Source organism: Pelobates fuscus, chromosome 13 (genome assembly GCF_036172605.1).
Source record: "Pelobates fuscus isolate aPelFus1 chromosome 13, aPelFus1.pri, whole genome shotgun sequence".
In the NCBI taxonomy this organism is placed as follows: domain Eukaryota; kingdom Metazoa; phylum Chordata; class Amphibia; order Anura; family Pelobatidae; genus Pelobates; species Pelobates fuscus.
This window is the reverse complement of record NC_086329.1, coordinates 19,481,358-19,496,826: the sequence shown is the minus strand read 5'-3', so window position 1 is coordinate 19,496,826 and position 15,469 is coordinate 19,481,358. Positions and strand designations below refer to the sequence as shown.

The 15,469-nt window shown below is 39.3% G+C and overlaps 1 protein-coding gene across 7 annotated transcripts in view; it reads right to left on the bottom strand.

The window, feature by feature from the left end:
- Positions 1-784: 784 nt before the first annotated feature.
- Positions 785-15,469, bottom strand: part of NPAS3 (neuronal PAS domain protein 3) — a 366,208-nt gene continuing 351,523 nt past the window's right edge. For all 7 annotated transcript variants that reach the window (XM_063439892.1, XM_063439895.1, XM_063439893.1 and 4 more), the window contains 3 exons: positions 9,773-9,920; positions 8,800-8,915; positions 785-7,356 (listed from right to left, as the gene is read on the bottom strand). In XM_063439892.1, the coding sequence (XP_063295962.1) occupies positions 5,957-7,356; positions 8,800-8,915; positions 9,773-9,920 (1,664 nt within the window). In that variant the 3' untranslated portion in view covers positions 785-5,956. The remainder of the gene's footprint in view (positions 7,357-8,799; positions 8,916-9,772; positions 9,921-15,469) is intronic.

The following is a 15,469-nucleotide window of genomic DNA, read 5'->3' as shown; positions in this document are numbered from 1 at the left end:
CTTCCCATCTGTCTTTCAAGTTGAAATAAAGTAATTTATTTTAGCTGTTTTTCATTTGCATTTTCCATAAATAGGTCACAATGACATAAGTGTATTTTTGCAATTAGAAAACTTTAGCATGTCAAGGTATTGCTTTTTTTTTTAATAATCTAGATGACCTTAAGTATTTGTGAACAAACTTTCTCTCTTCATGAATCCTAAATTTTAAAACCATTCTTTAATGATATGCTGGGAATACCTTGATATAAAGGTTTAAATGTAAACCCTGGTTCCTATCATTGTACATGTCAAGTCCAAACACCACCTTTGAACAAAATGTGCATATATATTTTATTCGGTTTCGGTCAGGCAGCCTAGAAGTGGGACACCAGGGACCATAAGCAGAATGGTGGAACATGACTCTGAACTTGGGACTGTCCGTCCAAAACCCGGATGGTATGGAGATATGTTCACTGCTGACCTCAGCAGTGAGGGGAGAGAGATGTGGCATTATTTATAGGATCAATGGGGAAGTGGGCTGTCTCCGCATGATAAGATAGCAGAGACAGCTTCCCGCACTACTTGCGATCCTGCTCATCATTAATTGACATAATCACATTCCAGCTTTAATCAAATTCCTGCATCCCAACTTCAACGAGGATGTCTGGTTAGATCTTCAAGTCACCCAATCTTTGAGATGCTCTGCTGAGAGACGTAGGAGACCTGGCAATACACATACTGATGCAAACATTGCTCTCTGCTCAAGATGGCGTTAATGTGTGAAATAAAAGATGCCAAAACTGCAAACAAATCCAAAATGTAAAGTTTATTATGAAAATGGTACCTGCCGGATGAATCAAAAAATTAATTTACATAAAAGACAGCATGTATGGTGTGTAAGCAGGCCTAGAAAAGTATAAAAAAGAACCTTGTTTTAAAAAAAATGAAATTATGTACAGATTTTTTTTATTTTTTTGCTTATTTTCAGGTTTTTTTTTCTGTACCTTATTAATTTGATGGTTAATGGAAAAATTATGTTTTTTTTTTTCTTTACAACAGATGAGGCACGTCAAGTTAAAACTGAGTTAGTCTTTAAAACAATAAAACTTACCCATAATTTTCGCATTTTTAACGTTTTAATATATATATATATTTTTTTTAAACGTTTAAGTTGGTAACACGGCTGGGTTTTCAGGTACAATTCTGTCTATCTCCTATCAACCCTTTGTTCTTTATCTTGTGTATATATTACCAAAGTGGCACCAACCTCAAACGTTTCATATTAATTTACAAGAAATAGTTAAAAACACAGACACAGTCGTCACAAATAAAAATGACTTTTTTGTTGTCATTTTTGTAAGTTGTCAGACAATTTATTTCGAAAGCAGCTGTTAAACTCGCTCAATTGAAATAACCAGAAATCTGCAATAGTTTTATTATTAATAATATTATTAATTTTTAATCTTTTGACACAACACAAACACTTACTAAAAAAAAACAAACAAAACAAAAAACTAAAATAGAGAACGAATAAACGAAATAACAATGATGGAAGACAAAGGGTAAAACGTAAACCTTTTAAATTAGATTTCAGTGTTTTGTAGCCACCTGCCTGCACAAAAAGTGATGAAGTGACATCATCTTGCCACAGTTTAGCGCCGAAAACATTAAGCTTCCGTTTTAAGATTATGTTATATCTTCTGACAGAGATTAAAGGTCAATAATGATTTTATTCCCTTTTAAAGTAATAGTGCAGGAACACACTGCCACTGGCAGAAGAGGTTTTAAGACTTGCAGCATAACAAAAAGCCCTCTATCGAAAAACAGGAGGTAGAAATAAAGAATATTGAGGGCAGATCTGCTATGGGTTTTGGAACGAAGTAATAGAATCTCAGGAAAGATTGTTCAGTAGGGGAGGTAATGGTCACTGGGCATGTCCATACTAGGCTATTACCCCATTAAGGCACCCAAATTGAATGACGATTCTGAAGCATGCCCGTAGGGAGAATACATTGTGAATTTAGGGAATGACAGGCAGGCCGAAATCCTATTAGTTTGTAGCTCCATTTTTTTTAAATAGGAGGTAATGGTGACCATAATATTTACCAAATTACCCCAATTTAACTAAAACTATCTGATGACTTTGTATCTTCTGCCAGAGGTATGTGTTATATGAAACCATATTTTATATTCATATTTTGTTTTACTACAACCTCAAGTAACATGGCGCAAGTTTCAGAATGATGTAACGGCAGCGGTGCAATAACTGGCCACTGTCTTATCAGATGGTCTCCAATAGGACATTTTAGAGGAAATGTAAATAATTCAGTTTGAGATAAAAACTGTGTTAAACCATTAGGTATGCCAGTCTTTATAATCTAAAGCGCCATGCAAATTAAGTTGTCAATTTATTTAAAAAAAAAAACTCCTAGGTACACCTACAGTTATCAATCAGACAGTGGTGCTCTTGCAACACAATAGTGTCAACGACCTTATTGACCAAAATAAATATCAAGCGTATACTCAAGGGCACCAACTTTAGGTTTTTCAGAAAGGGTAAAGACAAATGCAGGGAGGAAAAGGGCAGATTAAGAATGGATCCTGAAGGGGAAATACAGGGAATTAATTCCCTTCCATCCCTCAAACAATGAGCGCAGGTGGCCAAATTCTTTATTATTCATTTTCTTTCTTTCTTTTTTTTTTACTTTCAAATTATACCTTGTTGGTTGGTGTGGAAAAGACAGACATAGAACAGAAGTAAAAAATACAGAACAGTTAGTAGGACAGATTACTGAAATTTCACAACAGTAAAGCGATAGCAAAATTATAACAAAGAAAGAGCAAATTTTACCCATAGGGTGTACTAACAGTGAAAGCAGCATCGCCACTATACAAACATCCACGAGTCCCCATGTACCCACCGATTCACTGACACACAGGGAGTAAAAACGTGACAGACAGACTACAGCTTTAAAAGCACAGAGAGAGACAACAGATAAAAACACTCACATTAGCTTAGAATATACTGCATATTGTAACACACGTTGAAACTGGAATGAGACAGCTAGAAAGACACTCAGAAATGGTTCTTTTTTTTTCTCTAAACCATTTGTTTTTTAACATATTTTTTTCGTTTCTTTTTTATACACGAAGCAACACATTACAAAGTCTCACACCTGGTATTAGATGTATCACGGATAAGCTGCCAAACAGACTGGGACAAGGAAATAAAAACCATTACTCCTAGAAAAGTCAAAATTTTGGTTTCTGAATCATTCAGACTTTTTTTTCCCCTTCTGATTTCTGGTAACCAAAAGAATAAGAATATATCTAATTTTTTGTTTTATCCTCGCATTCAGTTTAAATATTTCCTGTTATCCCCATACCCCACCACAACCAATTTTTTTTTTTTTAAGGGATATTCAAAAGAAGCATTAGATAAAAAAACTATTCTATTTATTAGCAGTTTAGTTGTGGATTTAAAGGGAAAGTGCATTCGACAAACAGTAGAGAATCTACAGAAATAGGGAAAACCTAGGCAAAGTCATGATTTGCACTAATTGTGTTTTTTGAAAACTATTTGCTACTTGAAGTAGAACAGATACACAGCGTTGGGCAAGGACACGCAACATATAACACTGAGACATGAGAGGTCAGTAAAGTGTTCTGTGCAAGTGGAAACTTTAAGCCTCCCCCCACCCCTGTATGTTCCTATGTTACCTACTCATGCCTTCCACCCTCCTGTTTTGGAGAGCAAAGGAAGTGGGGAGTTTAAATTCCAAAATGTCATTAGATTGGCTGGAATGTTTTGCAGGCCTCTCTGCATGAACGATAGTTGTGGTCCAAGTTTTATCAGGCAATTCTACAGTACCTTTTATGTTGTAACATAACTAGCAAATTTAAAAATGGGATCTGAACAGGTTAGAACACTGCAGACCGATTTAAACCTCCCTCCATGTAACCGTCTATAACCTAAACAATGCACCTCCTTCCCAAATCCTCCCTAAACAGTATTCAGTAAACAAAGCCTGTACCTACAACTTTTAACTGCTGTTTCTTACTCCTCCTTTTAAAACTCCATCCATGACACCTCTCACTAGCGGTTTATTTCCCCTCTTCCAAGTACTACCTGTCTCTCCCTCCAGCTGTTGGCTCCTCTTCCCCTAACTCCCATAATTGCTGACTTCATAGCCTTCCTAAAATCCTGTTTAACCAATCCTCAAATCACTGACTGTACAGTCACATTGAAAGGACATGTTAGGGCCAGTCTAATTCTTTCAGGAAATAAAATGGTTAGGAATCCTTCATATCCTCAAGCCTTGATGTGTTCATTCCTAACAGCACTGAAAACATCTTAGGTTTGATAGAACAATCTATTGTATTGCCCCCAAGCTGAGCGTAAGATATTCATTGGGACCTAACACAAATCTGCTTAAAATGTAGAGAACTTGCAGTGTTGCCCAGAGCAGCTGTGGGTAATGTGGTCAATACGGGTTGCCCTCGAGTATGTTACCTACAGATATGTGCCTCTTTATACAAACTGCAGGCTGAGAAAGGGGTTCCTTCATCTTTGAAGCTTGATGTTGAAGATACACTAACACGACGTCTGAATGACTGTCTTCCCTGCCACGAAGTTACTTGAAGCAAACAATGGACTGTTGGTGTGCATATGGTGTTTTATAGGGAAATCTCTAGAGAGGTGTCTGCTCAATAGGTTTGTTGTCTGTACGTGATCTCATCAAATGTTCTCTTTTAATTCTCCTGCCCAGTGGTCCACGTGGCACCCACTAGGTGTAATCGTGGTGACTATAAGGATGATGCCTGAAAGTAACATCCAATTTGTTAAGCAGCTTTCAACTAGTATTTTATGAATACCTATATGTATGGCACGCCCCCCTAAAAGTAACACGTGTACTGGGGCCCCTGTTTATGAGGAAATTTGTATATATTTGCTAATGTCAGCCCTTTCATTTTGCACTAATATATAGTTATTAGTCACCAACACGAACCTGCAGAAGAAACAATACCATCTATATATCTATGTAAATAGAAAAAATAGAGCATTTACAGTTGGCGATGATGGTATAAGTTAGTACCAGTGATGTACAGCCCAATGTACAGTCAACGGAGACGTTTTGCAATGAATATAAACCTGGCAACTGCTCTGAATTTTCAGTATATATGTGTGTGTGATCCCTGGGGCAGTTTGTGTTTTAGAGAGTACCTGATCTAGAATTCATACGAAGCTCAGTTTACCTGTTTATGTCCACACGGTCATGTTTCCATAAATTGTATGAGTGATAACACTCTGTCTTCTACAGTGTCATAAGTCACATTATCCCCTGGCACTTAACTGGATATTTAATCTAAAGTTCAACAGCAGAGAGAAAATGGACCCAAAGTCATGTGGGGTAAAGGGGATACAAAGGGGAGAAAAATTATTTCCCAGTACACTTTGGCAGACTGTTGTCAAGTGGTGGTGGGGAGGCTCATTTTTTTCTAGGGGCAGGGAGTAAATTCTAGGTGTGAGTCAAAGTGCTGGATTATTTTATGTTGTAAAGGATCAGAATGCAGCCGCTGCCCCTCAGCAAAGTGGTAGAGCAGCGGGCACAGTGCGGGCGGTCCCCAGGAGAGGCATCTGCCAACTAAACCAAAGCCGCAGGAAGTGGGAAAATGGGGGAACAAAGCGCTTGTGAAGCCCTGCTGTTAGTACACGGTGCGGAAGACGGGGCTACTGGTCCCAGAACAATTTGGGGAAGAATAACATCAAATTCAGAGACAATAACCATTTCCCTTCACGGCTTTGGATTAGACAGCAGAGGAGGAGATATGAAGGGGCAGATTTAGCCACCCCAACACCAGAACATAGCCATCAGTATTTTACGTTCCCTAATAATGTCTTTCTTCTCTTTCTGAAGTATGTCCTTTATCTCTCCTCCTCCTCTCTGTCTCTCATTCATTATTACCTTTTATTCCTTCAGTCCTCTTTACGTTCTAGAGTCTGTGCTGCGTGGATGCCATTGCTGTACACAGGGAAGGGGATAGAGGAGAAGATTCCCTCTGCTGTAGTAAAGACGCTAGCAGCTGGCACCTGGGTAAGGCCGGCACCCGTCACGGCTCCTCCAAATGGGCCAGACATGTTTAGCCTGTGCACATGGTGGTACAGCATCTCCATTGGGGTTTTGGGGTCCAGTCCAAAACTTGGGCCATTCACATCTACAAAGTTCACTGGGTGGGCATTTGGAAGCAGGTTACCCTGCATTGCCAGTGTTACCTCAGCAGGAGCATATCGAATGGTGCCTGTTGTGTACACCCTTTGCCCACTGCTTCCCGTTGCTGCCAGTGTCCCAGCCACACGATGCACTAAAGGCAGGACCACATTGCCCGCCTGAAGCCTCTGTAGTGCTTCTAGCTCCCCTGCATATAGCAGTGAGTTAGATGGGCCACCTGTTTGAGGCGGTTTATCACGAGGGGAGGCAGACAGTGGAGGAGATAGAGGATCGGAGTTGACAGAAGCCAAAACACCAGATGATGCAGAGAATTGCCCTTTGCTGCGCCCAACTCCCTCAGCCCCACCTGGGGGCGTGAGGACAGAGTCTGGTATAGAAACATGAAGAGCTGGGGGTGCAGCTGCAGAGGAGGATGGGGAGGGAGAGAAATGCTCGCCGCCTGCAGGAGGCTTGGTCATACTATAAGGGGACTCATTACGAGAGATCTCCCGGTTGGGAGGGAAGTTCCAAATACTGCTGTCATTATCAAAGTTGATAGGTTCAGACATTTCTGTCTTGATCTTTAAAACAGAAGAAGAGGAGCAGCTTCCTGTAGGCGGTGGGGTTGAAGGGAGCAGTCTAGGGGGGTCTCCCAATGAACTCTCTATACCTCCTGGACTTGAGCCTCCAGACAGACGTCTTCTCCTTCCTCCATATGGTCCTACTCCCTTTCTCCTCCTTTTCCTTCGTTGATGCCTACTTAGAATACCAGTAACACGGACCCCTCGATCTTCTTCCTCGTCCTCTTCCTCACCGGTTTGAGAATCTCTGGCACTGTCAGAGCTGAGGGACTCGGGTCCACGCATGTCTGTTTCACTTTCTGTGTAGCGCTCTACTTTAATATGCATAGGGCCCAATGTTCCCAGTGCACCAATTCCTCCCAAAGATGCCAGACCTCCTTGTTCCATCTCCTCTTCTGCCTTCCTAACCTCACAGTCCTCACTCTCTTCACTTTCCTCACTGCAGGCATCACTTGAACTGTTGGCTTCTTCATCACAGTTCATATCTGGGTCAGAGTGTGCCCCGGACTGCTTATGGTCTGGTTCTTGATCCTCACTTTGTTCAGACAGATTTCCCTTCCCATCCGACTTTGGGTTCTCATTGTCTTCTGTAGGGAAGAAAAGCATGAGATTAATCTAAGCATGTCTATTAAACTGCTATTGTTTTATAACAAAGTGTGGAACTAGAATTATGATAGACAGTAGTGAGGGCTAATTACACCCATCAAGATGTCTGCAAACTTTATTTTCCTTTAGGCTGCTTGAGCATTATGGGAAGACAGATTACACACACCTGTGTTCCAAACTTCATAAATCCAGTGATTTTTGTCAATCTCCTTTCATTTATGTGAACATTTTACTTACTCAGAACCTTCGTATTAGTGATCTTTTTTTAAGGGGGGGTGGTGGTGGTGGGTGATTTTTGAATGGAAGTGCAACCCAAACAAATTCCATTTGCTTTTAGTAAATGCACGGATATCAGGATACATCTGACAAAGTAGAACTTTTTGCTATGCCGTACAATAAGCTAAAAAGTTAATATTTCAATTTGTCAAAAACTTGAAGGGCATTTACCAGAAATACTTGTTTTTAATGAATAACTGTCTTCTGAAACATGACCTGGTGTCACTTTATTCCAAGTTTGTGTTCCAAATTATATGTGTGTGTGTGTATGTGTATATATATATATATGTATATATATATATATATATATATATAGTGTTCAAGTAGAGATTAAAGCCGTATTAGTCTAGTGATGTAGATGTAAAATACAGATAAAATTTGTATCTTGTAATACCTTTTTTTATTGGTCTAACAGAATTTTTTAATGACAAGCTTTCGGGAGAACCTCCCTTTCTCAAGTCTGAAGCATTTCTGAGCAAGACGACACATAGAATTCAAAGTTCAGTTGTGATACAGGGGTTAAAGCGACTTGAGTGCACACAGGTTTGATAGAAAGGTCCTTCATTGAGTGGCCAGGCTGGGTGAAGTGGTGTGCAGTACAATCCTTCTTTGCGGTGTTTAATGGAGTTTCTGTGCATATTCATTCTGCCATTTAATTGCTGGGTGGTTTCCCCAATGTAGAATCCTAGGTGGCTTGTGGTGCATTGAATCATGTATACCACATTGCTGGATGTGCAGGAGTATGATACCCCTGTATCACAACTCAACTTCGAATTCTATGTGTCGTCTTGCTCAGAAATGCTTCAGACTTGAGAAAGGGAGGTTCTTCCGAAAGCTTGTCATTAAACAATTCTGTTAGTCCAATAAAAAAAAGGTATTACAAGATACAAATTTCATTTTTTTACATCTATTATTATACATTTTAAACATAACAGTTCCCTTAAAGATATAGCTCAATGGCTTGTGCGGCTGCAGCACCACCATTATCAATCTTTTTTTGCGTACTCCTGGAGGCACTGGATTGTACCCCTGGGGGTACGCGAACCACAGCAACTAGATCTAGATGACAGAGTAGGATCATTATCATAAAATGTTGAAAAAAATATAAAAAGACAATTTGCAATCCTTTTCTTTTTTGGTCATCTCACCTGAATTATCCTTTAAGTCGGAATCGGAATCCGATGTCTCCGATGATTCTGAAGCCTTTTCAGGCAGGTGAGGAAGCTGAGCGATATCCATTGGAACATCCTTATATTCCAGCAAACTAGCAGGTGGGGCAAATGAAAGAGAGAGATATGAAGAGATAAGAACATTAAACATTCACGGTCAGCTCTTCTGTGTAAAGTCATCTGCTCATTATAATTGTCTTTCTATACGGACAAACAGGATATTTGGGCTCTTTGAGACAGCTGAATGTAACCGATTTCACATGGAGCATTCACACACATCTAAATAGTTGTCCGATTTGTAATAAACTTATCTTAAGTCCCCTACCTTTTTAGGCTGCATCTCACTTTAATAGGAGTCACAATTATTTAATATGTAAATAATGGGTAACACTTTCTGCACAATATATCAGACAAGCCCAACTACCTGTTTACAGGCCCTTTGATTATATAGTCATTAATTCCTCTTTTATCTTCCTCAATAGTCTCAATTTCTGGATCTGGGAAATGCCCAAAGATAGGACACACTTGGAAGAGGAGGGGAAAAAAACAAAAACATTAACTTCATGTTAGCATTTGATCTTTGGCCTGTCAAACGGGAATGCGTTTTTATTTGCTTAAGGGGACATTCCAAATACTTGGAGAACTTATATGCATATTAATGTTTTTGATATCGCTTGTTGTTGGATGGGAATAATTTTTGCACGGGGGAGCATTCACTGATTGGCCAACTGTCTATCAGTTACTGACTTGATGGTGTCAAGTAAGCAGCAAGAAAGAGCGCCAACAAAGCCCATACTTTATCGGCTCATTTTGTCATTTATTTATTCCTTTATTTTAAATTATTTTTGTAATGCACGGTCTACAGTGTGCTGGCTGGAGTGTCCCATTAAAATACCTGTGAATTAAGAATGTTCCCTGAAAAAAGACTGCAACATTGTTGGCATAAGAGTACCTGAGGATATAGTTGACCCAGATTATGTTGCGCTCGTTGGCATTCTTGGCATTGATTGCGATGGTGGCACAGGATTGCACCCAGATATAGCCTCCGTTTTTCTGCATCCATCGGTAATACTTGGTAACACACTGGCCCTTGTTCAGCACTGTTAGAGAGAAAGACATAATAATGGAATTAATAAGTGCGCATTTGAACCCATCTCTCTACCTAGTGATGGCAACCCCACAATACCCCAGTTACATGCAGATTAGATAAGTCACCAGGCTTATTGTGCTGTCACTCACAAACCATAAGTTGGAGCATCCATAGATGGCTACATAATGCGTATGAACTCTGAGGTGTCATGATACTTAGTAGCAAAAGTATATATAAAAGAAGCAGAGATCCACGGTAATTATATAAAAAAAAAAAACAACTAGCCCTTTAATTAGAAAGAAAAAGTGCAAGATAACCAAGTCCTTCAGAATAAAAAGTGACTCACCATGTTCATACACTACAGACACACACACACACACACACTAAAACACAACTCTCTCATCCTAGCTGCCTGTTAGAGGTTATTTGAAGGTATTTGCGCAGCTTTGATCCCTGGGCTCATTTTGGGGGATTCCAGACGGTCAGAAAACACAACACTCTTCTTTTCATCCTGTCAGAGAGAATTTACAGCTCTCAGATGAACAAAATCCCAGTTGGAGATGTGGGATGTGGAGCGGGGGTAGCTGAGACTATGGGAGTTAATATCAGAAGACAGGAGGGGGAGTAAGAATATGTGAAAATGAGATCTGAGTAGGACAGTGAGATTCGTAAGGGGGCTGTATGACAAGTGGCAAGATGAAAATGTGTGTGTGTATATATATATATATTTTTTTTTAAATGTATTCGTGAGAAACATAAAAGAACCTATACTAGGCAGTAACTAAGAAATGGAAAGCTATAAAATTCTAGAAGTTATAAAAAGATGTGAAATTCCCAGCAATAGGAAGGTTCTTGCTCACTTGTGGTGCTGTGAGGGTCCTACAAAGTGGTGGCCCATTGGATATGACATATTTATGCATCTCCATCCCAAGGCCAGAACCACATATACAACAAACAAGGAAAAGATGTCACTAGTCTCAGTGCATAAACAGTCCTGAGACCAGCTACATCGCCTGGAAATATGTATAGCGATAAAGTGGTTGTAATAAACTGGCTAAGACATATATGATAAAGTCTAATAGAGACCAAATGTAGAAATAATAATAATAATAATAATTAAACACAGGTATATACAAGTGGTACTAATGCTCCTATGCCAACCAGGGGTTCATCAGACGGGATTAAAAAGTTACACTGGGACCAAGGGGTGGTGATTTAGACAAAATACTTTTACAGAGAGAGAGCTTTTGGATTTACAAGCTCAAAACTCTCTCGCCAATTGGTATCAACGAAGGTTTCTCATATACATCCTTTATATCAGATTAATGTATAATAGTGTGACTTTGGTCTGGGCTACAATAACAACAATTCAAAGTATCCTATTACACTATACACACCATGTATATATATGTATATATTCTGTAAATTTGTTTAATATGCCTGATACACTTGTAAATTTTGTAATATAGCATTTGTAGTTGGTTGTCTATTAGTTATTATTCTTTATTCTGTATTAGTATTTTTATATATATTTTTTATATTTTTCAATTTATCTGGACATGAATACACACTCTGGAGGTCTACTGATAGTTGCAGACAGGGATATATGCATAACTTTATATACATATGCATATTCATAATCACTGTGACAGAGTTCTCTGCAGTACATTCTGCCTATATATAGAGATCCCAATACTAATGCAGAGTGGATTTATATATATAAAAAAAAAATGAGACTTACTCAGTCAAGTGATTATATAGTCTTTCCCAACATATACACAGTGGAATCTGTCTATAGATCTTGATTGATTACATATAGCCACCTTCTGATGGTATATGTATTCTTCACACTGGAATTTATGAGGTGTAATATAAGACATTTATTTATCTACCTACAGGTCTATTTCGGAATCCAAAACTGTCAGTCCAGTCCGTTTTCTCGGATCCGCCCACATTATTTTGATTGGTGTGTTAACATGTAGAATATGCATACAAGCCTTTTTTCCCCTGGCTCCGCCTACTCTAAGCTCATTGGCCTTGAGCAGCCGGGACATCCACCCACCCCCCAATATACTCTACACGTCGGAATTTTCATCACGACATTTGGCCCCTCCCCACGTATACCACGTGGACCGGGACCACACACGCTACACTGACTCACCTACCGCAATCAGACACGCATGTGGGATACTCCCCTAGACCCCATTGGATACAGGTATTCGTGCCTTCTGGCATTTAAAGTATTTAAGAGACTTCTTATCAGTTATATGTTGGCCCCTGACGAAGGTGCATCTCTTAAGGCACCGAAACGCGCGTTGGGCGTTTTTCTCCTACTATATGAGCACTGGGCACTGGTGGTCTTAGCACCATGATCTGCACTAGATTCATGGGATTTTTTTGATTTTTGACTTTCACTTATTTATCTTCTGCTTCTATGCCTGTATAGTTAGTTTACCAGGGAGAGAGGCTTTATAATTTAACATTGTCAGTCTGCTAGATACTGACCTTTTCATTTCATAATATACTCCATCTCTCTCTGTTGTTCCTTTAGGAACATTTTCCTGTTTGTAACTTACTTCCTTCAATATGTTGATTGTTTGGGTCTGTGCTTTAACTTATAGTGCACCCTAATGTATACAGAGGGGGATTTACTTTCTGCACGTAAGCACAGTACCTACTCTTTTGATAAGACACAGGAATAGGTAGACAATATCCAGAGATAGCCTTGCATTAGGGTATTACAATTGTGATGGACCCACCCCTATTTAGTATTTCTCAATAAAGCTGTAATTTAGGCTTGGGTGTATATTATATTCACAGGAATTTTGTATTATACCCCTAACTTACCTATTTCTCTGGTTGGCATAGGAGCATTAGTACCACTTGTATATACTTTTGTTTAACCCCTTAAGGACACATGACATGTGTGACATGTCATGATTCCCTTTTATTCCAGAGGTTTGGTCCTTAAGGGGTTAATTAAGTGTTCTTGCATAGAAAGACCACTGTTCTCTCACATATATATTATTCTTATTATAGCCAAATTTACCACCCTAACTCCTCCCACAGTTTTTACACTACATAGACCGTAATATACCGAAACGTGCGGATTGTTCCCGATTGGTGTGCTATTACTTTGTGGAACGTTTCGCCGAATGGTTCTCGAAATATCGTCGTTCTTGTGGCGAAATTGGTCCCATAGGAATGAATGGCAAAATGTTCAAAACTAGAGTGGGAGCTGGCAAAAGCGGAAAAATCAGGACATGATTTCTAAACTGCCACCACTCCCTCCTTTTCAAGCTCACCTACACAAATCTTATATCAAAACGTTCAGTTATCCCTCCTGCCACTAAAAATTTCCACGGCTAATCCATAGTCCTGATAGTTTTCACAATATGACCATTTGTTTGCAACTCACGCTGTCCATTGACATTCATTGAAACTCCACTCTGCAAAGCTCACATTTGAAGGGCGATTTCTAAACTGCGACTGTGCCTTCATTTTTAATACTTCAGAGACATACTAAACATCATAATGTAGGTCTGGGTCTTGTGATTCTCACAATATAAAGCACTTCGATGTAGGATGTATAGTTTTTAAAATATGACCGTTTGAAGATGGCAACCGCCAAAATACTCTGACCTGTGCCAGGCTGCAGCAGCAAGTGATGTCATAGACAGGGCCTTTTGTACACCTGCTAATGTTTTTATAACTGTATGTTTTAATGTAACTGTGAAGCACTTTGGGCAACAACGTTGCACATAAATGTGCTATATAAATAAAGAATAAGTTACTCCGCCCACTCTAGTTGTAGACTACTGGTGGAGGCAAGAACACTTAACACCAGAAATTGTAACTTTTCTAGTTATTATTATTATTTCTACATTTGGTCTCTATTAGACTATATCATATATGTCTTAGCCAGTTTATTACAACCACTATATGGCTATACATATTTCCAGGCGATGTAGCTGGTCTCAGGACTGTTTATGCAATGAGACTAGTGACATCTTTTCCTTGCTTGTTGCATTTGGTTTATTCTTGAGTTAAGCCCCTTTGAGATTCCTGGAGTCTCTTTGCGGTACATAAGTCCTTGGGCTGTACCAAACACTATCCCATTTCTTCTGGGGTAGACTGTACGGGTATATACCTATGGTCTTAGAATTTTCTCTGTTTTCCAGAACCACATATAAGAGGCAGGGGCAGAGATCTGATTGAGCAGTTTAGAATTCTTACTCCTTTGCAAGCCGCAGGGTCACGAGAAATGGAATTCTAATTTCCTTCCAGACCGCTCAAGACCCCAGATTAGTACATCAGCAGTATTTCCACTAGTTCTAATAAAAGGTACGTCATTGGACATCTCCCATTGGCTCATAGCTTGACCATGAGGGCAAGCCTCCACATAGCCTAGTGAACTGACAGCTCAGGCTCAGAAAAAAAAGTTAGAGAAAGGGGGTGCAAACAGCTGTAAAATAGAGCGTCTTTTATAGTAAGCATTGAAGTGTCAGATGAGGACCGTTGAGTATTTTTAATTCATTTTTTTTTTTTTTTTTACCTGATTTATGAAAATAAATTTTTAGGTGAATGTCACTCTAAAACCTCTTGTATAACAGCTACTGTCCATTCAGTTCTAATCAGGAGCCATGCAAAGCAATACAGGGAGGTAGGTGGCGAAGCGGTCATGTTACCTATAGTTTAATTTTTTTCCCCAGACCGTATTCTTGTGTCTACTTGACACCATGCTCCACCTTCTAATAATACATTTCATGTTAGGTGCCCGATTATGCTAGTGTTGCTTGCTCATATTTCTGTTCTCTAAAATCCGTGATGGGTCACTCTACTGCCCAACCCCCTCCCCCTCACCCAAAATGGCAAAATGTCCCATTGAAAATAATGTATAAATAATTGTAGGCATGATTTAGTTGTAGGTGTATATATAAAAACCGCATGCAAAGCAAGCCCCTCCCATTCTAACCTAGTCTAGACTTTCTGTGGCTGACCAATCACAGACATCCAATGCTGCTCAATGAGAAATCTTTGTAAGGCAGGTGCTCTGGGCAATAGCTGCCTCTTGAGTTTATTTTTGCCCCACTTATCTAAACAACCAGGAAGTAACAGAACCTGATGTCTAATTGAAAGACGGGGGTGTAACCAGGTTTATAAAAGTATCATTTTCTATTGAAATCTGCACTTCTTGTAATAAAGAAAAAGAGGACAAACTCTTCACACACAAAGCTTTTCGGCAAGCTAAAGTGCTTTAGGGGTCCCTTTAAGTATGGCTTGTCCTGAGATACAGAGTATCCCTGGTGTCACAGCTTATGTAATGGTTTATAGCCATTTATAGTCTTGCTGCCTTCACCTTCTTGGAGGTGTTTCCTTATGTAATACATTTTACTGTAACACTCTTCATCATGCTTCATTCATAGCTAGAATCTGGCCCATATCTCCGTATCCTGACCGGCATTCAATGGAATTGTTATAAAGATATAGGGAATTGTATTAATATAGAATTATAGTGAATTAACAAGTATTTAAGAAGAAATAACGTGGATCAATATG